This window comes from Equus quagga, chromosome 2 (assembly GCF_021613505.1).
Source record: "Equus quagga isolate Etosha38 chromosome 2, UCLA_HA_Equagga_1.0, whole genome shotgun sequence".
In the NCBI taxonomy this organism is placed as follows: domain Eukaryota; kingdom Metazoa; phylum Chordata; class Mammalia; order Perissodactyla; family Equidae; genus Equus; species Equus quagga.
In genome coordinates this window covers 168,495,342-168,520,605 of record NC_060268.1, presented here as the reverse complement: position 1 = coordinate 168,520,605, position 25,264 = coordinate 168,495,342, and the positions used below count along the sequence as shown (strand labels likewise).

At 34.4% G+C, this 25,264-nt stretch overlaps 1 protein-coding gene across 3 annotated transcripts in view; it reads right to left on the bottom strand.

Moving 5' to 3' along the window:
- Positions 1-25,264, bottom strand: part of ATRNL1 (attractin like 1) — a 730,944-nt gene that overhangs the window by 488,418 nt on the left and 217,262 nt on the right. For all 3 annotated transcript variants that reach the window (XM_046649411.1, XM_046649419.1, XM_046649424.1), the window contains exon 20: positions 16,935-17,028. In XM_046649411.1, the coding sequence (XP_046505367.1) occupies positions 16,935-17,028 (94 nt within the window). The remainder of the gene's footprint in view (positions 1-16,934; positions 17,029-25,264) is intronic.

The window sequence follows — 25,264 nt, the reverse complement described above, 5'->3', positions numbered from 1 at the left end:
TAACACACCATCCCCTTTACCATATACTGCAACATAATTATGGAAGTGATATCCCGTCACTTTTGCCATATTTTCTGGTTTAAAAGTAAATCACAGGTCCTGCCCACACTCAAGGAAAGGGGATACACAATAGTGTGAATAACAGAAGGCAGAGATCATTGGTAGTCCGTTTAGGGTCTGTCCACCATGATATTTTTGCTATACATAAAATTTTTTATTGTAAAATATTTCAATATATTTACTTGAGATATGAACACATACTAATCTAATTCACATAATAAATAACTTGAGAAGTTAAATCGTAAGTGTAGATATAAATAATAATTCTTTAAACAAATTAATATTGCACTATATAAATTACATTAATATTACACTACACATATTACATTACTATTTCTGATATGTAAGCCAAGTAATATTTTTAAAATTCAGAACCCTTCTGTGTAAAGATTAAATACAAACATTAAAAGCCTTCAGAAGTCTTCTGTATGGTTAATTAAAAACATAACTTCAAAGTATTTCTGTGTCTAAGCAAAGAAATAATCATCCTCTATTCCCACTAAGTAAACTAAGCAAACAGCCAGACATCTTTAGAAACAGATTTAGGGTGAAATATTTATTAGGGATTTTGAACGGATAAATATTGTCTTTACATGTCACCTAAATAATGGTTACCAATTATATGTATCACATTACATTATAAATATCACTTAAAAATACATATATATAAAATAATTCCACATTTATAGCTGTTAACATATAGCATTTAATTTGTCCCTATTGATTTAAATATTTAAAAACATATACATATATATATCTTATTATGAGATATAATTTTTCTACTCAAAAACCAAAAAGGGAGTGGGACATCTAATGGCTACAATTTTAAAATATCAAGACAGATATTTAAAACGGCTGAGAATCTGACAAATAAATTTGTGTTTTTATGAGAAATTATGAAAATTATACACAAGATAAAACACATTTGCTTTTGCTTTGTTTTTCTTCTAAAGAAACCCATAAAAATCACATCATGTAACATGAACAAAAACATGATATTAAGGAGTAGCATAGTATCAATATTGATACCATACTTCTAAGACAGTTTATCATAAAAAACAATGAAAATTCAGACATGAAGGTATGGTAAATCCTCAAATAGTACAGAAGGTACAGATTTTAAAATTATAAGGCTATTTATGGATTTCAGAGACCAATGATGGTAAGTGGAACTAACTAGGTAAGTTGAAGACACCTAAAAAAGGTAGATTTCATTTTTAATGCTTAAAAGCATTGGAGAGCAAAAAAGCGAAAAATTACCAGGCCAGGATGCAGAGAAGGACAGAATCCCAGGATGTTGAATCATTTGGGGGACCCCTTTGTCCCTTATTATGGATGCAAACAGTATTTAATAGAAAAAAGGATTGGAGTCTAGGCTCCCCAAAGGTTGGTGAGCTAAGTCCCAAAGGGTAATCGTAGGAGGAAGGGCATGGAAAGGCATTCCAGAGGCTGCAGATGGACTTTGAACCATCCTTATCCCCGAAAATGACTAAGGTGCCTCTGCCCTCAGGCACATAGCAGAATCTAATTTTCTTTGGAAAAAGATTTCATCCAAGGTCTCAATCTATCTACAAACAGATTTTGCAAATATGGTATCCAGCACAAAATAAAAAATAACCAGCTATGGAAACAGATAGGAAAACAAGAACTAGCAGAAACAAAGGATGATGGAATTAGAGCCACAGGAATTCAGATATTAACTGGGAAAAGACCCAGGTTTTAAAATAATTATCTTTATTATATGGGAGGAGAGAAAAGACAAGATTAAAAATTTGCCTAAAATTGGAAACTACAAAATTAGAAACTATAATAGATAAGATTAAGAATTTAGTCTGAAAAAACTGGAAACTATAAAAACAACAAAATGAAAATGCAATAACCCAAATTAAGGACTGAATGAATGAAATTAACACCAAACTAGACACAGTGGAAAAGAGAAAAGTGAACTGAAAAATTGGTCAGGAGAGAGTGGAAAAACATGAAAGAGACATAAAAGATATGGTGTTACTGGGATTCAAAATCAGAAGACAGAGGGAATGGAGAAGAAGAAATATTTGAAGAGTACTGGCTGAACTTTCCAACACGAAACCCTCCAACACGATAAATGAAAAAAAAAAAATTAACTAAGCACATCACAGTAAAACTGGTAAAATAAAAAGGAAAATTTTTTAAAAGCCAAAGAATAAAACAGACATAAGAAGAAATTAAAAATATAAAGTTTATATCTTTTCAAGAAATTGAACTGTTTATATCTTATTTTAAAGAAATAATTAAAACCTTCTCACAAGGAAAAATCTAGGACGAACAGGCCACCCTGGTGATATTACCTAATAATGAGGAAGACATGGAAGTTTTAAACAGAACCCCTAAAAAGGACTAACCATATGGAAAAGACTGACATATTGGATTATATGAAAATTTAAAACTTCTCTTTATCAAAGACATACAAAACAGTATGAAAATCCAAATCGCAAAGTGGTATTTACCACACACATCACCAACAAAGGACATGCCTCTGGAATGTATAAAACATTATTACAGATGATTAAGAAAAAGAATTCAGTAAGAAAAATCACAAGAAACTTGAAAGAGCACTATTTTATAAAAAAGGAAATTCAATTGATAATTCAACATATGAAACCTCTTAAAGATTAAACATAGTAAACCTTCAAGAACTGAAGAATCTCTTTAGCTCTTAGAAAATGCAAATTCAAATTGCAACATATCAATTACACATCAATCAGAATCCTTAAAATTAAAATGTCTTATAACACCAAGTATTTTCAAGAGTGTAGAGCGTTAAGAAAATTCATACCACCCTGGAAAGAGTATAATTTGATATAACAATTTTACAAAAGAATTAATCTTCTAAAATTGAAAATATGGATACTCAATTCATAACCATCAAAAATATACGCACTTAACCAGGAGGCATAGATGAGACTACTCATAAGCACATTAGTTGTAATGGTAAAAAAAAAAAAAAAATAACAAAACTAGGATTATCAAATAGGAGAATGAGTAAATGAAGTGTGGTATAATCGTACAATGAAATATCCTACAGCAGTGAAAAGGATCAAATTATGGCTAAATGGATGCAACAACTTGGATGAATATCAAAACATTATGTTGAATGAAAGACACTTGACAGAAAAGAATATAGCCACAGACTAGAAGAAAATATTTGCAAAAGGTATCTCTGACAAAGGACTGTTATCCAAAATATACAAAGAACTGTTCAAACTCAAAAGCAAGAAAACAAATAACCCAATTTAAAAATAGGCCAAAGATCTTAACAGACACCTCACCAAAGAAGATATACAGATTGCAAATAACCATATGAAAAGATGCTGCATATCATATATCATCAGGGAAATTCAAATTAAAACAACGAGATACTACTACACACCTATTAGTATGGCCAAAATCCAGAACACTGACAACACCAAATGCTAACAAGTATGTGGAAGTGGATCGCCAGGAACTCTCATTGCTAGTGGAAATGCAAAATAGTACAGCCACTTTCAAAGACATTTTGGCAGTTTCCTACAAAACTAAATATACTATTAACATATGATCCAGCAATCATGCTCCTTCATATTGACCCAAAGGAGCTGAAAACTTACCTCCACACAAAAACGTGCACACGGATGTTTATAGCAGCTGTATTCATAAGTGCCCAAATTTGGAAGCAATCAAGATGTCCTTCAGTAGCTAAGTGCATAAATAAACTGTGGTACATCCAGACAGTGGAATATTATTTAGCACTAAAAAGAAGAGCTATCAAGCCATGCATAGACGCAGAGGAAACTTAAATGCATATTACTCAGTGAAAGAAGCCAGTATGTAGAAGTCTACATACCGTATGATTCCAACTATGTGACATATCTGGAAAAGGTAAAACTAGGGAGACAGGAAAAAGATCGGTGGTTGCCAGGAGTCAGAAAAGAGGGAGGGATGAACAGAAGAAGCATGGAGGATTTTTAGGGCAGTGAAACCACTCTGTATGACATTATAATGATAGATACATGTCATCAAAACCCATAGAATGTACAACACCAAAAGTGAACCCTAACGTAAACCCTGGAGTTTGGGTGATAATGATGCATCAATGTCGGTTCATATATTGTAACAAGTGTACCGCTCTGGTGAGAGGTATTGATAACTGGGGAAGTGAATTATGTACGGGGGTAAGGGGCATACGGGAAATTTCTGTACTTTCTGTTTAACATTGCTGTGAACCTAAAACTGCTCTGCACAATAAAGTCTATTTTTAAACATCCAGATTTATAAAACAAGTCAATTAAAAGATTTTAAAAAAATAATTCACTGTCTTTGAAATTAATAAAAAAATCTAAAAATAATTACTGGATCAAAATACAATAAAAATTGAAATTACTGATAATTTAGAAAATATTTCACATTAAAAAAAATCAAACTGAATAGTGATTAATCTGAAACTTACATAGTTAGAGCACAAGTCTCTGAGGAATAAAATAAAGCTCTACATTACGTAAATCTTCCCCAAGAAAAAAAACAGTATTAAGAATTTTTGCTATACAAAGACTATTTAATTTTAATTAATTAATTACTAAATATTTTCCATCAGAATTTGGAAATTAAAGGGTAGAATAATATATAATTACAAATACTATTCACACATTTTCTGACAAATTTTCAACAAGGGAAATGAAATATTTTTTTCAATCTGGAAATAGTGCCTCAGTCCCCATTTGCCAATTATCACTAATAAAGAAATGATGGGTATACAACAGGTAAAGAGCACCGGCTTCTTAGTGAAAGAAACCTGGGTGAAAGTCCTACTCCAACGCTAATTAGATTGTGACCTTGGACAAATTAACTTTCTAAGTTTCAATTTCCTTTACACTCAAATGGGTATAATAATGCTACCTACTTTACAGAATTGTTATAAGAATTAAATACACGAGCTTAGCCCAGAGACATGCATTTAGTAGGGTTCAATATATGTCAACTATGATGACGATGATAAAACGACGACAGCAAATGAAGAAGAGGAAAAACGTTAATAAAATAGAGGATATTATATTTGCACCTGCAAATGTCAAGGCAAGATAAAAAAGAAAATTATTTGAGAAAGAGATTACACTGAAATATTTTCAGTCATCTATCTTTTTTCCCTAGAAGTAAGAGTGCTGAACTATACAATATAGCCACTGCACTGAGGCCCCAGAAACGAACCAAACTGAAACAGTACTGTATTGCAGCAGTTCATCTTATAATGCATTTGAAGCTCGTTCATATTTTGATAAAACATCTACACATGTACCAGAAATATTTTCTACATTAAAATGTTGAAATTTACTGTAATTTATTTCCTCAGAGAAGGTTAAATTGGAACATACTAGGAGAGTATTTATTTCATCCTCTGATATTTCAAGTTAACTTTTAATAATAAATATAAGACTGACCAAAAGAAATTGAAAGCTTAAAGTGTATACTCTTTCTTTAGCATATAAATCTGTTTCTTTTTGTAATTGTTTCCAACTTATAATTAGTGTATCCTATGCCTTAACTGGATACTCTGTTCCTTAAAGTGCCCTTCTTCTATACTAACAGTCCAGTCTCAACAATTCTATATGTATAGATACCTATTCTGACCATCTAGAGTTAAAACCACCTAACTTTGTTATGCCTGACGTCAATGCAATAATCAAACTGAAGATCAAGGACTATGCTCCTAAGAGACAGCTTTCAATGAGAATCACTCTGAAAAAAGAGATGGAAAAGTCTGCAAAGGTTTTAACAGACTAATGGGGACCAAACAACATATTGACCCTAAACACCCCACAAACAGCTCACTAACCTAACCCCAGATGTCACAGTTAATGAATAGGTCACTTAAGGTTATTCAAATGAAAGTGCGATAGTTAAAGATGTCAAGCAAGGTGCCAAGGGAATAGCAATTACTCATGGAAGGGTATGCTAACTTCTGCAACAAACAACCTTCAAATCTCAGTAATTTTACACAATAAAAGTTTTACTGTAGTCTAAAGCACAGCCCAGTATAGAGGGGCAGAGTTGAGGAAGAGGTCTTGTTCTGTGTCGGCTTCCAGGACCTGGGCTGTTCCCGAGCTCTGCAATCTTTTAGGTCCTCATCTGCCTCCCCATTGAACTGAATGAGGAAAGGGAGGATGTGAGGCGCAGGAGCTCTTGAGGGGCCAGGGCTGGCGTGGCAGACATTACTCACGCCTATTGGTCAGAACCCAATTACATGACCTCCAACCTAACTCTAATAGAAACTGGGAAACATAGGCTAGTTGTGTTCAGAAAGTGCTCACAGTTGACACTAAATGAAATTCAATCTAGTACAGTTCTGGGGGATGATGTGTTGGCTTAGAAATACTGATGGCAGAGCTAATACTTATTTTCAGAAGTCCATTCCTAAAAATTGAAGAATTTTAAATTCAGGAGGACATACTTTAAAAGAACTCAAGTATTTACTTGACATGGGAAGTTTTTTGCTGAAGTTAGACTTCTTACCAGAAAACCACCCTGTTGGAGAGGAGGGGTTGGACACTGCCAAATCTGGTTTCAGGTTGGGCCAGTTTAAACTGGATTAGTAACATGCTTTCTGAACTGATAGTTTGAGATTTATGGTTTCTGGTACTGCTTTATGGCTTCTCATTGAATAAATGTTTTCAGAATAAAGCAAGCATAGGAGTTCTTCAAGTATCACATTTCTTAGATATCTTGGCTACGTGGCTCGTCAGCACAAGTAAATCATTAACCCTATCTGCAGTTGCAACTGCAGTGGGCAAAAATGACCCAGAAAAATCCTAACAGTATTTAATGTTAGTGTTTGAAGATTATATTCACAAGCTGCTTATGAAATTGTGTTTATAAAGCTGAAGATCTATATGCAAATTAGACACAGTATAAAAAGGCAGGTTGTACCAACAATTCCTCTATACTCTTTGTATAACAACTTAATGTAGATTAAGGCACAGAGATGAGAGAGGTACTATTTTTCCCCATTCCCAATATAGAAGACTTAAAAAAAAAAGAGACACAAGTAATTGGGAAAAAGAAGTCTTAAGAAACATTCATTTATATTTGTTTTATAAACCCCTATTATGTGCCAGAAACTAGTCTATAAAAGAAGGCTCAAGTTTGATCTTCCAAAATGGAAAAGGCATTGGCGTCATCCTCTACCTACCCCACACCAAAAATAAGAAAAGACTACATATAACATAATAGAGAAAAATGAATAATAATCTTAAATATTGCTGGCCCAAAGGTAAACTAGGGAGGAAAAGATGCTCAGGAAGAAGATCCTCCCATAGCAATATTTCTCAAAGTGCATCAAGGACCACTATTTCACAGTCACCTCGAATGCCTGGAGTAAAGCAAAACTTTCTTCCCCATCCTAGAGCTTGTCACCATATTCCAGAAGATTCTTCTTCACACTAATTTTGAGAACCAGTGTCTTAAACCTAACATAAGTAGCTATGAATAAGTAGTGATTAGTAAAGAGGATAGGTATAAGGAAGAGAAAAGGAGATTCAATTATGAATTAATTTACTAAACTTAAAGATCCTGCTTGGTAATAGTGCCAAATATCTCAGATAATTATACTTATAACTCCAAATGCCATTGAGAAATTTTATGTTCAATTTACTGTGCATAAAAAGTAAAACATGACTCTGGATCAACCCATCAATTTTTATTTTTAGTTATTCATTGTTTTTTTTTGTTTTTTTTTTTTTTAAAGATTTTATTTTTTCCTTTTTCTCCCCAAAGCCCCCCGGTACATAGTTGTGTATTCTTCGTTGTGGGTTCTTCTAGTTGTGGCATGTGGGACGCTGCCTCAGCGTGGTCTGATGAGCAGTGCCATGTCCGCGCCCAGGATTCGAACTAACGAAACACTGGGCCGCCTGCTGCGGAGTGCGCGAACTTAACCACTCGGCCACGGGGCCAGCCCCAGTTATTCATTGTTTTGGTGAGGAAGATTAACCCTGAGCTAACATCCACCACCAATCTTCCTCGTTTTGCTGAGGAAGACTGGCCCTGAGCTAACATCTGTGCCCATCTTCCTCTATTTTATATGTGGGATGCCTGCCACAGCATGGCTTGATGAGCAGTGCATAGGTCTGTGCCCAGGATGCGAACCAGCAAACCCCAGGCCACCAAAGCAGAGGACACGAACTTAACTGCTATTTCACCAGGCCAGGCCCACAACCCATCAATTTTGATTTACCTACCAATATAATATCTAACAATACCATCAATACTTATCATTTTCTCCAGAAGTCAGTAAATTGCTCTAAGATCTCATGTGCAAGGAGTGAAACAACAAAAGTCTAGATGGCAACTAGAATTTTGGTGATGAACATGATGTAGTCTATACAGAAGTTGAAATATGATGATGTACATCTGAAATTTATATACCATTATATACTAATGTTACTTCTATAAAAAATAAAAGAATAAAAGTGTTTTAGCTAGAAAAAGGAAAACACTAATTGATTAGGTCAGTGGTTCTCAATGGGGATAAATGTGTAGGTAACAACTAGTTATCTCTGTAACTACGGAGTTCTAATAAAACTTAATAAGGGGCTGAAAGGGAGGTCAAGGATGATAGACATCCTGAATGTACAAGGCAACCCTATAAAACAAATAATTGATCCAAATCCCACACAAGTTTTGAATAACATGGCAAATGAGCAAGTTTTTGTTCATAATTATTTGAGCCTAGAACCTAACTCCATTTTACATATAAACACAGAGTAGTTTTGCATGTTTATAACATACACTGAATTTTCTAGTAATGCAACTACCGTGTAAGTTGAAAATGAACCATACATAATTTTGCTCAGAATTTAACAAGGATGTGTTCATCATTTCAGAAAACCTTATCACCAACAGCTATGCTGTTTATGGTATATACAACATACATCTTTGAGTATGCCATGTGTCTAGAGAATATTTGAGACTCCTTTTAAGAGACTAAGAATTGACTATTATCATTAGTTTATCAACTTACAAATAGCACTGGATTTCATTAATGAAGTGATTAAAATTATATTATTCCTATCCTACATATTTTTTTAAAATTTGTAGCACTATAATATAAAATCTATGTGATGGAAATCACATATTAAAATTATTTCAGGGTTGCCAATTGTTTTTCAACAGGGGACTCTGACAATGTTCCAAGAAGCCAACAATACAACTTTACTGGCTCTTGTATTACTATATCTTTTTCCAACCTATCCTCTATTTCCTAATGTCTAAAAATGATATAGTTTCCAAGGTCTTTTTGTACCAGAAACTGAATGTATGCCTCGATGTGTGGTGGAGTTTCAAGACAGAAAATTATTTTCTGTGACATTTCATCATAATCCTATCCACATTTTAACTCGGGGAACTATTTTGGCACTACATTTACAAATAGCATCCAGCTCATATTTGAGAATATAATACTTCCTCATTTTCTCTATTTCAACAGCATGTAATTTGGGCATGAGATCTCTAATTTCTGATTTACCATCTTGACTGGGTCCTGGGTGAATGGAAGGAGTTGCAGGGACTTCTTCCACTTGGCCTTCTGCACCTTAATGGTTCTTTTTCCACAAGTCAGAAAGTCAATATGAGGGGTCTACCAGCTGCTACATATATCCATTCCAACTATACACTAGAGACAGAGAAAATGACTACAGAGTGTGTTTGTAGACCCAATGTACTCAATTAAATGGATTTGGACCAAAATTCCATTTATTACCTGGTCTCCATAAGTTCCCATTATAACGAAGGAGCTATGACTCCTCGTCTCTGAATGCCAACAGCACTCCCTAATTTTTAAAATAATTAATTATGCAATTCCATAAAGTTCTAGAGGGTGCTATTCTATTTCCATTGAGAACCACTGACCTCATAAATTAAAGTTTTCCTTTGTCCAACCAAAATACTCTGAGCTTCACATTTACTGTGTACAAGATATAAGAACACTTTATTGACTTCTGCTGGAATTTAGATATTTTCTGGTAGTTAGAAGTAGATTAGACCAGGTCTAATATAGAGCCAATCCAGAAATATGTCTTCTGTTTGTTTTTGATGGGTCTTTCCTCTCACACAGTAAATGTTAAGATAAAATTTCGTCGTTTTCTAAAATATTAATATAACTCCTTAAAATACATAGTAACAATATTGAACAGATTCTAAATGAATAAATTAATGTTATTTTGATGATCAATATCAGTTCAAAAACCTCATCCAAAAACCCTTCAAAAGTATTGTGTGTTCCCTTTTCCAGTGACCAATTATCTACTATATGGCTTGAGGTCCCATGGAGAAAGAGTGGAGGAATATTTATTGTGAATATTGATGAGATGGCGTGGATGGTTTTTCAGAGGAACCCAATCTCTACTTTAATTGATGGGCTCTGGGAACCAGAGATTCAGATAAGAACCATAAAAAAAAGTGAAGGATTACAATTTTACATTGGGGCAGCTGACATCAACCTTCTGCTTATTGGTTCATGATATTTTTCTGGTTATATAAGTCAAACAATAATCTAATTGGCTGCCAATTTAGCTCATCCCTCAGAACTCGCTTAGGCATTACCACAAATCCCAGTCAACCAACACTCTCTGTTGGCCATCTGGTCTTGCTGACTATTAAGGTAATTATATCTACATTTAAGAGTTGAATGTCACCACCTGGCCTCTACTATTCTGGAATCCTGACACATGCATTGACACTAGGGAGTCCAGTTGACTGGCAACATTTTCTACTTTCCACCATGACCTACAGAAAATAGCCACCACTGAGTTTCACAGACTCCACAGCTCCTGATACTATTGTACTCCTTATTGTCTTAGTGAAGGAAATGTTCTGGAAGACCTCCAAGAAAATATACTCAGTTAATGGGCTCTCTGATATTTTGTAACAATGCATTCTAATACATCCAACTTTCTGAGCTTTCTGACCCCAAAGTTCAAAACTTCCCCAAAACAGTTGCAGCATCTCTCCAGCTCACTTACTAGAGTCAATTGCCATGCCCGCACTTAAAAGAGCCATCAGCAACTCCAGGTATACTCTAAGTTATGAAATCCTCAATCACCAGAGAGTTATGCCATATCAATAAACGCTCCCTTCTCAAGTCTTATATTTCCTACCCCCTGGTCCAACACCCTCAAAGTCCACTCTTGCACATGCACTCCCGATTCCTGCCTCTGCCTACTGCCAGGCCCTGCAACTTTTTCAGGGAATAAGCTATCTCTTTCTATACCAGAGGCTGTGTCTTCCCACTCATGCTATGCTGAGACTTGACACTCTTATTGATCTGGAGACAATAAGGGAAGGGGATGCTCTGGAGGAGGAAAAACATCTTTTTATGAAGCATAACTCTCAGACAATATCTCTGCATTGCCTCCAAGGAAGGGGAAGCTACTCCACTCTAGCAAATGACATACGACTACTTCTTCCAGCCAGGAGTGTTCAAGGGAATCTAGGATTCAGGGTTCTGAGTCTTCATACTCATAAGTGGCCCCATTGCAGGCCTCAAAGTCCCACCCCTTCTCATCAGGCAGTGACTCTGGCATGGGTGAACTGTGACGGCTGAGCCTTCAGTTTCATTTGCAGTCATCAGACCTTATGATTAAATCCTGAGCATAATTTTCAGCATGCTCTGCTCTCTGGTTATAGAAGATGAGGGTCCTTAAATGCTGTCATGAAGGCCTTATGATGTTCACAGTATGCCCTGAGTCGACGGAAGTCTCCTTCTTTAAGACTCTATGAGGTAACAAAAACCAGCCAAGTTCACAATCATAATTATCATCCCCCCATAACTTCCAAGTGCTAAAGTTGCTGCATAAATTAGCACTTCTCCATCAACCTATACTTTATCCTATCCAACAGTTAACAGTCTCAATAATTATTATACTATAACACACCAGGATAATCACTACCCCACTTACTATTAGCACTGTGGTGCTTACTGCCATCTTATAAGTCATCCAACTATAAAATCCCATGTTGAGGGTCTGTTAGTTAGAGCCACTTCCAGTAGCAACTGCCTTAGTGGAATTATCTCAACAGGAAATGCTGAGATAAGGACTTGGATGTGGGTATTTGCCAAGGGCAGTTATCTCATGAAGCACTGGTGACAAAGTGGGAAATGAAGGACAAACTCCCACTCCTCAGTGGCTGAGGATTACCCATATGGAGATTAACGTCTTACACTTCTTGGTTGCACCTGGGCAGAAATGAGTAGCTTGGGAACTAAAAGAGGAACAAAGATTCTCATGCTTTATGTGAAATACTGGAAAGTACAGGAAACTGTCCATTATAGCTTTGGTGAAACCATGAGAGACAAGGGAGTTGGCAAGAGGCATCATAAGTATCTGCCACACCATTTTGTCAAAACTTGTTTCACCTATTTTTTCATCCAATTTCCACTTTATTTCCCACTGAGGAACATCAGATTCTATCACAAGGGTTGTGAGAAGGCTGAAGGAAGAAAAATTAAATACCACTGACCTTCTTTACACTATTACATTGAAAATGAATTTCACTGAGTGAGAAATATTCTATTTTACAGAATGCAAATATGTATTACTTTCACATTGTAAAGTTGAGAAATTTTACAAAAATAATTTTTTATGTTTTCTTTAAAGTCTGCATGTTTCTCCTCAAAAGTAAACAATTTTCATAAAGAGTACCACTTCACTCTTGACATACTTATATTATAGCTCATATTTACATTAAATTCATTTTTTAAGTTACCATTTTTCAGTTCCAACTGTGTTTTAGGTCAGGGCCAAAATGAAAACTTTCATTACTCTGGCAAGATAAATAATTTGGTGCCCCTTTAAATGAATATTCTGACCCTATTATTGAAGCCCTGACCATGGTATCTGCCATTCCAATCCTCCAGCTTATACCACAGAAAACACATTCTAAAAATTTTCTCCATGGGCCAGCCCAGTGGCATAGTAGTTAAGTTCAGCCTGCTCCACGTTGGTGGTCTGGGTTTGCAGGTTCGATCCAGGGTGCCACTTGTCAGCCATCCTGTGACAGCAACCCACATACAAAATAGAGGAAGACTGGCATGGATGTGAGCTCAGGGTGAATCTTTCTCAGCAAAAATAAAATAAAATAAACGATTTTCTCCAATTTTTTCCATGAGCAACTGGTGGTGTTCATGGAAAGAAAACTTTAAAAAGAGTGTAGACTCCACCAATTCCTGTGGCCCCCAGGAGCTTCATACTCTCTTGACAGTGTGCACTTGAGCACCAATGTATCAACCACCTCAGCTGAACTTTCTTTTAAGTTTCCAGTTGGTTTGACTCTAGGCAAGCCAGTGTTCATGTCTTATCTCTCCCTAAAAGCTCTCGTTTCTCTTTAGATTTTTGGCCATTTGGTTACCCTGTAATCTCAGTTCTCCAATGCTTTCAAGAAAACTCATGAATGTGTAGTTTGCCCAGCTTTTATTTCTCTCATTGTAAAGATGGGAGTGATGCTCTTTCCAGCTCTCTACATCCTTGAGCAAAAACAGGCATTAGCCAGCATGCCCCTTTAATGGCCATGTGTCCCTGAGGCTTCTTATCTGGGCTACACACCAACACTCACAACGATAGCAATACTGGGCTTGGCCGACCCAGCTGCTTTCTCATAGGATAAGTGGCACTAAGACCCTCAAGGTCTGGGGATGGAAGGGCCTCTGGTCCTTGGAATGCAGGCCATACAGGGATGTTCCCCCTTGGCAAGCATGCAGCCTTTGTTCCTCTGCCTATTTAAGTAAGCTTCTCCCAGGGGGCAATAGTGATGCACAAATGTATGTCCAGCCGGCTGCCACTGGACACTCTCCCTGTAAGTAAGTCCCAATAAACCTGTATGTCTCATTCGCAGTCTCTAGGTCATTTCTTCAGGCTCTTGGCACGATACCCCACTGCCCTAGCCCAGCTAGGCTTGCATCCTTACAACTGGAAATGGTAACACCATGTTCATTTTTACTTCTTTGCTACATTGATGTGTTTTCCCCTTCTGTTACTACATTCTCTACCCAGAAAATATTAATTCTTCCTTCACGTTCCAGCTCAAATATCCTCTGTTCAAACTTTCCTTATCCCTCCAAAATAATTAATCACCTCCTTTTCAGTACTCCTTCAATACTTTCTTCATTCCATTCCATTAAATAAATTTATTGAACACTTATATTGTGGTACTGATGCAATGGTTCCCAAAGAAGTTCACTCTAGTAAAGGACATGGGCAAGTACACAGATAATACAAGGAAAAATTAGCAAATAGGAAGAGAACCAATTTCAGTTTGGGAAGGTTATGAAAAATATATGAGAAGACGTCATGTCTGACTACACAATTAAAGCCAAACAGAAATTATCCTGGAAAGAGAGAAGGGTTGATAAGCATCTCAAATCACTAATGTAAGAAATTAGTATACTGGGACTGGCCCCATGGCCGAGTGATAAGTTGGTGCGCTCTGCTGCGGTGGCCCAGGGTTTCTCCAGTTCGGATCCTGGGCGCAGACTTGACACCGCTCATCAGGCCATGCTGAGGCGGCATCCCACATAGCACAACAAGAGGCACTCACAACTAGAATATACAACTATGTACTGGGGGGCTTTGGGGAGAAGAAGAAGAAGAAGAAGAAAAAGAAGAAGATTGGCAACAGATGTTAACTCAGGTGTCAACCTTTAAAAAGAAAGAAAGGAAATCAGTACATTTTATTTTGGCTAGTGTCTCCACTCCTACCATGAAAGATACTTTAAGGAAAACCATGTGTTATTCATCTTCAATAATAGTACCAAACACTCATTTAATAATTGTTTACTGATTTGAACAACTAGCTTGGCTTCCTAACAAGACCATTTTTTCCAGTTTAAGCACACTGTAGGAAATAATTGCTTTAAGAATGATGACCCTATCTTTCATTGCCCCACACTCAAAAGCTAAATAAAAAAGGTAACAAACGTTATTTTTTCTACAAAATATTCTTACAAATTAGTATTTCCAATTTTAACCCTGTTTATAAAAATTCATAAATAGAATTAGGGTAAAATGACCTTTCATCATTTGGAATGATACAATTTATTTTTTAATATTTCATACATATGCCAAACCATGTAATTTTATATAGCTAAGCTTATAAGCCCATGAGTTTAATGAATAAAGATACTGCTCTCTCTTATCTGGAAACATAAATACATTACTAAAATACTACACCACATAAGAGATAACTATTACAGATGATTATATCATATCATTTATGCAAAAACGTGGTATAAATTAAAATTGTCATCATGATTATAATCATGATGAAATCTCAAAACAAAAATAAAATATTTGTTGCTTATGGTCATGACCTGCTAAATAATATGTCGGGGGCGGGGGCGGTGAGAGGGAAGCAAGGAGCAGTGTAAAATGAAAATGTAGGGCTCTTGTTAAAACTTTATTAAGAATCTCCAGATGGCAACAGCAGGGCATATAAAGCAAGAACGAAGCCCTTCTAAGCATGAGGGCCTGTGCAAACACACAGGCAACACGCCCATGAAGTTGGCCCTGCTGATGACAACCAGTATTTGGTGTTGCAAAATATTGGAGGCATCCTTCTGTCTTAGAGCACAGGACTCTGATTTAACCCCATTGGTACTGAGACCCAAAAAGCCTTCCTTAATTTCCCTGAGATCTTACACTTTGATCTCATTTTTAAGTTTAGAGACTATGGAGAAGGAATAAAAACTGGTTCTGCTCATCTTCTCTGAACCTGAAAACATGTAATCCTTCAGTGGCTAGTTAGTCATGATCATCTAAACTGAAATGTTCAGGATAATTCTATAGCAAATAATGTATTTATTCTAAATAGAAACAAAAAGATCATTTTCCATGGTTAACAGATTTCTTTGGACATAAATTTTTACATATTTACAGTTTTAGAGAATCCTTTATTAATTTTTTATAATTATATAATTACTATAGTTGGAATTTATGGTTTGTGTCAAATATAGTCCCTTTATATCTAATATAAATGTTTGCATATACACAATTCAAAACTATAAAAACAATTTAAATAATATGAATAAGAAAAAAGAAAAAACATAAATAACACAAAACAACTTCTTTTTAAAGTTAATTTTTTGGGGGTGGGGAGAATAAATCTTGCAAATAACAACTAAATCATAAAAAGACAAAAACCATTCATAAAACTACTCAAAGCAGAGTAACAGCAAGAGTGGGCTCATGTCTACAGAAATAATAGAGAGAAAGAAGAGGAACAGTATAAGAAACCACTTGGAAGGCTTAAACAACTACAGTTATCAGAATTAATAATGAAAGATTCAAAGGAAAGAAAGGCATAGAAACACTGGATTTGAGTTATTAAATCCAATGAGGAAAATTATAAAGATAATAATGCAGACTTGATAAATAAGATGTGTTTTCCAGAAAAAATAAGAACATTTCCTTTTTAGAGAGATACAAAAGACAAACATGTTCTATGAGCTCTCTTTTAAAGCCTCCACAAAATTGGCACTTTAAAAGACTTAATTTTTGATGAGAATTGATAAAACACAAGTAAACATAGCTTACAATAATATTGGTTTCTTAACTAGCACAACACTAAACTTAAAAAGGAAAACCTAGGGGCCAGCCTCATGTTATAGTGGTTCACGGGCTGGCATCCTGCGCGCAGACTTACGCACTGCTCATCAGGCCATGCCGGGGCTGCATCCCACATACAAAATGGAGGAAGACTGGCAAGAGATGTTAGCTCAGAGCCAATCTTCCTCATCATAGAAAAAGGAAAACCTATAACAATTAGTTCCACAGCACAAATTCAGTTCACAAAAGTTCTAAAAAATCATTTTTACTTACAATTGGCATTGATCACCCTTTATTCCTTTAGTTGTGCAGAAACATTTTCCTGTGTGCATATGACAGATATTTGCATGGCCACTGCATGTACAAGCTGTAAGTCAAAACAATAATGATTGAATATTCTCCATCACAAACACATGCATCACATTTCAGGGGAGATTTTATTGCTATCTTATTTCTATGTCATGTATCTTTCACTTGTCATCCAAAAACTAGGGTAACCATATAAGTTATTTTTAATTAAAGGAAAGTAAATTCACTTATTTAAAAATCTTGTGAAACTCTTTAAAGTCTTTGGGGTATCCCAAAGTCAAGTATGGATCCAAGTATTCATCGCATTCTTCTTTGGGCTTCTTTCCATTTCTAATTTGGTTCATCCACTTAATGAAATGAGTTTCAAAGAGCACAAGAACTCTGGAGTCAAACAGCTTAGCTTCAAAATGTACATCTACAATCACTAGCTATATGACCTTGGGCAATTTGCTTAACCTCTCTAGACTTAGTTTCTCCATCAGCAAAAGGAAAATGATAATATTTAGCTCCCAGGATTGATGTGAGACTTAAATGAGATAATGTATTTTAAAACATCTAACATATATCAAGCACTTACTAAATGCAGGTATTACTTCTACCTCTATTACCACTGCCAACAATAATATAAATATAGTTATATACTGTGTAAAAAAGCAAGTCTATTTCCTCAAAAATCATCCTTTTAAGCTTCTGAAATCATTCTGTTTTAGCATCCCAGAATACCCACTGAAACATTCCATGGTATAACAGTTACACACAGTAGATTTGGTTCATATGAATTCATCTCATTTTCTTATTTTACATTTCTTTGTTAAAGAGCAGCATTATAACTATTTAGGACACAAACCTCACACTTTATTGCACCCAATATCCAACCAATTGTTAGGCTCTAGTTTCTACGTGCACAATCTCTCTTGAATCTGACCCCTCCTTTTCATTGAGATAGCCATCATTCAAGTACTATCACTCATGTTCTCTTACTGACATCAACACAATCACATCTCTGACCTTCCCACCTTCAGTATTTCTGGGCTACAACTCATTCTCCAATCTTGAGACATATTCTAAAGAGACAACGTTGATTACGTCACTAGCCCTTTCAAAAACCTTTAATGAGAACTGCACACCACCAGCTGGTTAAACCATTCTAATGATAAAAATGAAATAACGTGGTCTTTCGCTGATTCACACACATATAAAAATAAACTGAGTCATTGGTTTTGATCAAAATACAAAATATTCTAGAACACTAAACTTCTTGCTAATTGTTTATGATTATTTGTTTTGAAACAACAGATAATATAAAGTAAATACTCACACCCCTAAACACACATATAAAATAAGCTTGGTACGGGGTAGATTTTTAAGAACTGTTTTGTCGTTTTGTTTTGTTTTTTTGCTAGAAGAGATTTCTACACAAAAGTGCAAATTTTTCTTCATTAAGACTATTTAAATAAATTCGTGGGGCTTGTCTGGTGGTGCAGTGGTTAAGTGTGCACCTTCCGCTTCGGCAGCCCAGGGTTCACTGGTTCGGATCCCGAGTGCGGACATGGCACTGCTTAGCAAGCCATGCTGTGGTAGGCATCCCACATATAAAGTGGAGGAAGATGGGCATGGATGTTAGCTCAGGGCTAATCTTCCTCAAAAAAATAAAAATAAAAATAAATAAAGTGGCATAATTTTCCTTTAAGTTTGTAGAATTGACTATGGAAACAAGATATGAGAATTATAGAAATTAATAATGAGGTGCAGAAATGCAAGGAATGAAAACAACTCATCAAGCAATAAAGGGACATGAAGATATATTGATAACATGTAACTTCATAAATAGTGAATGAACATACCATGATATCTTTTAATATTAACTTGCAGAGTTTCATATTAACACTGCCTTGTATTCAGAACACTAAAAAACAAATGATGCACATTAATATTTAAAAACTTGGATAAACCTTCTATGTATCCTTTGTGGCAGAAATGGAACGTAGTTATGCTTGCAGAGTTTCTTAAAAGAATTATCATTGTATAGCAGCTTTAATAATTTCTGAGACAGAAAAAATTGTGTTAAAATACCCTTTAATGTAAGCTCATTTTGAGAGAATTCCCTTGTGGTGCTGAACTTCAGGCTAAAATAACACAAATGTAATTTAAATTCAAGTGTTTAAAATTTATACTTCATGACAGTGTTGAAAGTATTCTGTTGTTGTCAGCATTTGAGGTTATCTTTTTATGCTGAATAAGCACCTATGAAATCATCATACAGTGGCCTTTTGTTTGGAAAATTTTATATGCTGATGATTTTACAGCCTAGACATAGAGGGACATTATATGGTCACATGATATTTCTGTTCCCCTATAATATAAAGTTGCAATATCAACTTATAACCAAAACTAAACAATAGGGATAGAAAAAAAGATGCCATAAGGACTATTCAAACAAGTTGCATACAAAGAATATACTTTCATAATATCAAACAAAAAAGTAGCCATTGGCAGTACTTGTTTCAAAGGTCCTAGGTCCTTTCATTGCTGCGTCATTGCTATCTGTCATATAACTTCTGGAGGTTAAGAAATCCTGTCCACTTAATTTCCTTTGTATAATTCCAGCATAACCATATTTGATATTTTGTAGATATGCTATACATTAGATTTCAAATATAGTAAGAATTCTGGTAAAGACAAACGTTCAAATAGCCACATGACTTATAATTCTATTCTTCAAACTTACATTTTTATTTACAGCTCTAAGCCCAAATTTTCATCAATGTGTGGTTTATGAAAAGGGGAAAAAGAATACAGCTGTTTCTTTTTGATATAAATAAACGTGAAATGCTAACATCAATAATATCTTAGCAATCTGATTTTTCTCACAAAAAGTCCTGAATTACAACTATTGCCATGCATTAATCTGTTGTTAAGAGAGCGTGATTTTTTTTCTACTGGAAAAATGATAGTTCTCATAATTTAAAATAGGCCATTTGACTTACAGAGATTATTTTGTTTTCTTAGGATATTGAGCCCCTGTACGTGCCTAAATAAAGATTAAGCAGGAAATTAAGAAATGATTCTTTCTCTAATAAAAAAAGGACAGTGAAACTCAGTTATTCAGTCCTTGATCCAGTATTTATCGAATGCTATTGGATGTAAGGCACTGTGAATAATCATTTTCTATTTTGTATACTTTATAAAATGCTTAGGGTAAAATGAAAAACTTTAGGCAAAGTTCTTAGCAATGTTTCTGGCATAAATAAACTACCAGTAAATATTAATTATATATTTTTTAATGCAATGCTTGGAGCTTGGCTGACAAGGACAACATTAGTGTCATTAACTAAAATGTAGACACACAGAAAAAGAGAAATAAAGAGGTGGCAGAATACATGAAATATGGCCAGATATGCAACCAGAAAAATTATCTGGGGTCAGAGCATAAGAGGACTTGAAAGTCTTGTTAAAGAGTTTTCAATTTGTTTCAGACACTTTGGAGACAATGAAAGAGTTGAGAAGTGGTGATAAAATCATTGAAAGTTTTTAGGAAGAAAATTGTGTCTTTGTTTCTCCTCCTATAAAGGAAATGTAAGAGTGGATTACATATGGAGAGATTGTATATGGGGAGTATTCATTTACTAATTCAACCCAGATTTCAGAAGAACCTGTAACATCCAGCAGCAGCAGAAGAGAAGAGGAGTCATGGGGGCCTAAACTAAATAAGAGCGATGGAATACAAAAGAGGGATAGATGTCAGAGGCAGAACAGAGCCTTACAGAATGTAAGGGTTGAGGAAAAAGAAGGAATCAAAGGTACCATTGAAACTGGGCCTAAAAGGATGGCATTATCATTAAGATGAGGGTGAAGTAAGAATATTTTTTAAATAATAAAGTGACTGAATTCAGTTTTTGAACTAATTAATTTGTATAGCAGTGGCCCTGTACAGAAATGTTTAACAGGAAGTCAAAAAATAAGTTAAAATCGCTTAATAAAGGAGGCTGTACTATTCACTACATATACAATTAAATGTTTATATACTTCCTTTAAAGCCTAAACATGTAGTTTATGGTTATTATAAAATCAGAAGATTGGCTTATAAAAGAAAAAGCAAGATAAAAAGTATAGTTAAAATTATACGTGATTAAGAGAAAAGCAAATATTTGCATTATTGTCCTGTGGTACACAGAATGGACCTTTGAGAGAAAGGCATTTCTTCTTAAATAATATATTAAGGAGGATTTCAATATGTTTATGAAATATTTACAGAGAATATTTATGCTGATGCTTTCTTTCACCTGCTCTAGGCATTTCTAATATATAATTAACTTCTCCACCATCACTTATTAGTTTTTGTGCACTCTTTGAGCAATGAAAAGTGTGTGCCCAAATTGGCATTTAGCTTGATTTTGGTTTTTAAAAAAATCTATAAATATCAGAATAAAACCAAGTACATGCTTAGAGTTTCTTAGGTTAACCTCCAATTTTCTATAGCATATTAAATAAACGTTTTATATGTTTTAGAATACAACAAGTATGCTCCAATTTAAATTTACCTCTTAGTTTTCATCCTAGGCCTGTTATTTGAAGCAAATAGGAATTCCTCGCCTTTGTAGGTTAGTGGAAGAGCCATTTCTACTGTTGAATTATAATATCTTACGTCACTTTTGAACAACCAAATAGTAGCAGATCCTTCTTTTTTTTAATTTTTTTTTAAAGTATGCCTTTTAGTGAGGAAGATTGGCCCTGAGCTACCATCTGTTGCTAATCTTCCTCTTTTTTTTTCTTCCCAAAGCCCCAGTACATAGTTGTATATTCTAGTTGTCAGATCCTTCTAACATAAAACCTCAAGCAATACATGAGAAGGGAGCTAAGCATCCCATCAGATGAAATTAAAGAGAAATATTGAACACTTAGATAAAATAACGGTCTCTATCTGCCCCCAAATAGACAAGTATTATCCCTGTGGATCTACAACCACTAAATAGTTTTTAAAATTCCATAAGAGACATATTAGTGAACTTATTAATGAAAAGAAAGCATGCAAACGACATACTTCATTGTCAAAAACTTGTAAACCAGAGGTGGAAATATTCTATAGCATCAGGCCTGGGAGCCCAAAAAAACACTAACCAAATACCAAAAGTTGAAGTAAAAGTTTAATTTAATTTAGGATAGGTGGAAATTAGAACTTTGTGCAAATAGGAAACAGGGCGGGATATCTTGAGGAAGGGAGAGAGTTAATAAAGGTGCTAGAAAATGTCATTCTGAAGAGAATCTTTGATCAAAGTGTAACTTCATGGCTATATCATACACTAAATATCTACATACAATTACATAATTATTCATTAAATGGCCTCTCTTTGGAATATTTAAAATCTCAGGCTTTTCTCGGCCACACAGGATGATAATGCGTACTCAGAAAACTTTGTTGTGTCAAAAGAACTAACAGAAATAAGATTTCCATGTCAAGTTATTTTCATTTATCTACATTTTTAGATTATTCAGGTCAATGCTCCCAGTTTGAGAGAATTAAACTTCTTATATTTATTTTAAGAAATGCTCAAGTTCATTTGGTTATAAACTTTCAGCGTCTGTGAACAATCTCCAATATGTGAGAAGGGTCTAAAATGAAAAAGTCTCCCATCTTGGTAGATAGAAAGAAGAGTTACTTCATCTTTCTTTTTACTACCCTCTAGTTTCAGAGAATATTTGGTGTCATAGCCCAGTGTGTTTATTAAAGTATTAAACTCTTCTGCAAAAGTCTACTATGGACAGATATTCATAATATGCCAGAAAGAAAAACATAAGTTTTGCTGATAAGAAATGAAAGTAAAACTAAAACTGCCACTATGTTGAAAGAACTATTTTTTTCCCCAAACTGGAAAATAATGAGTTTATCACTATTAAAAGTAAAAAATAGAGAAAGAAAAAAATCAGAGAGGTATACTATTCAAAAACCTAGAAAAAGAACAACAAAATGAACTAAAATACATAAATTAATAAATATAAAAGTAGACTTAACTAAAACCAATTATGAATACAATGTTAAAGGAAAAGAACTATTCATAGTATCAACCAAACCCTTTAAACATCTTGCAAAAAACTTAACAAAAAGAGTAAGACCTAGATGAAGAAAATTATTGGTCATATAAGACTGCAGTTTTTCAAATGTCTGTATATTTCATGATTTTCAGAGGTTTTTTCTTACAGCACATCTTTTTACAAACAATTAAGTACAACAAATGCATATAAAGATGTTAAAATATTTTTGAGATTACTAACATTATAGCTTAGTTGTCTCACATTTAAAACAAGTTATAATGAAAAACATGCACACCACACAACCACATAAAACTGAAGGTTATATATGGCCCTCGACTCTCAAGAGCCTACCCAGATCCTTCCATCAGAATTAAGTTCTTTGTCCCTGACCCTATCATTCAGCTTCTTCATAACGCTATCATAACACCCACACAATGTATATAAATTTAAGTCTTAATACAGTACCTTGCATATAGTAAGTACTCAATAACTGTTTGTGGAATTCAAGGATAATCCTTCATTGCAAAGCAGTGTGGTGTATTGAGTGTTAAGTTGGTGTAGTGTATTGAGCTGTTCCTCTATTCAATGAAAGTTTCACTTATTTTCTTTTACTAAAATTTATGTCAGATTGGAAATAATATGACAAAAATAACATTGTTCCAAAAGTCTGGATTATACATTTTTATGAACATACTTAAGCCTATTGATGTTATAAATAGTAATAATATTAATAATAACACTTGCAATAATAACTAGCATTATAGAGTTAACATTGGCCAGAAACAAACATTATTTCATATGTAAATTATGTTATTTAAGCCTCAAAATAAATTTAATTAGCTGCATTTTGCAGGTGAGAAAACAGACACTAAGAGGTTAAACAATTACCCAAGGTGACAGTGGCACTGCCAGCACATAGACTCAAGTGGTATGACTCCAAAGTCCAAGCTCTTACCAATGTTACAGTCTTCCATAGATACAAAGACAGACAGACAGACAGACAGACAGAGATAGATAGATAGATAGACAGATAGACAGATAGATAGATAGACAGACAGACAGACAGAGATGGATAGATAGATAGATAGATAGATAGATAGATAGATAGATAGAAAGATAGACAGATAGATAGATAGAGAGATAGACAGATAGATAGATAGACAGATAGATAGACAGATAGACAGATAGATAGATAGACAGATAGACAGATAGATAGAGAGATGGCAACGCCAGAGTAAGTTTGTATCACAAAATCTTCCTGAACATTAATAAGAAATAAAACAATTTTAATAATAAAACACTTTTAATAGTTAATTATAATAACAGAGTAGCCACAAATAGGCCATAGTCTAAAAACAATCTCAGGAAAATCTACAAATATGTTTACATAATATTGACAACAATGTTATATTGGCTTTAGTAGATTGAATTTAAAAAATAATACCTAAATCTGCAGTACATTTAAAGCCTCACCATCGAAATATAAATCTATTTCCTTCTTTCCCTGAATATCATCATGGACTTTGAATTTTAATAAATTTATCTACTAATAAAAAATCCAGTTTTCTCAATAAGATGAACTAAAAGTAAAGAAATCATAGCAAATTTATACTTCTCATTTTTTATAAATTGATTTTAGCCATGGCTGTATTAGAAATAATTTGCCAGATGTGACATGCTTATTTAGTTAGATAACTAATGCGGCTCTAAGAAATAAAAATGACTTTATATCTCACATCACCATTGAGAAGTCATAGACAACAAAACATTATTTTGCCAACTTTAGAAAACAAGGAAACCGTAAGGAATTGTTTACAGCTTCATAAATTACCAAAGAATGTGTAATAGTGAATAAGACAGGCATTTATCTTTCATTCTCTTTAGTTTTCCATAGGATTGTGCCTCAGCTTGCCAGATGTGTAATGCCAGTAACAAAAGTTAACATGGAATATCTAAACTAGTCTTAAACCTAGCAGAATACCATCATTCCCAACGGGGAACATATTTCTAAAAGCATTATGCCTGTTGGAATGATAAAACTTACCATTCTAATTTAAAACATGTTGCAGCTAATATAATTATTCAAATGTTACTTTTGCCTACGTTGGCAAAAAATTAAAATAATACTTTGGTTATCTTCATGACATTGCATTTGGCAATGGATTCTTACATATGCACCAAAAGCATAAGCGACAAAAGAAAAAATAAATAAACTGGACTTCATCAAAATGGAAAACTTTGGTGCTTCAAAGGCTATATCAAGA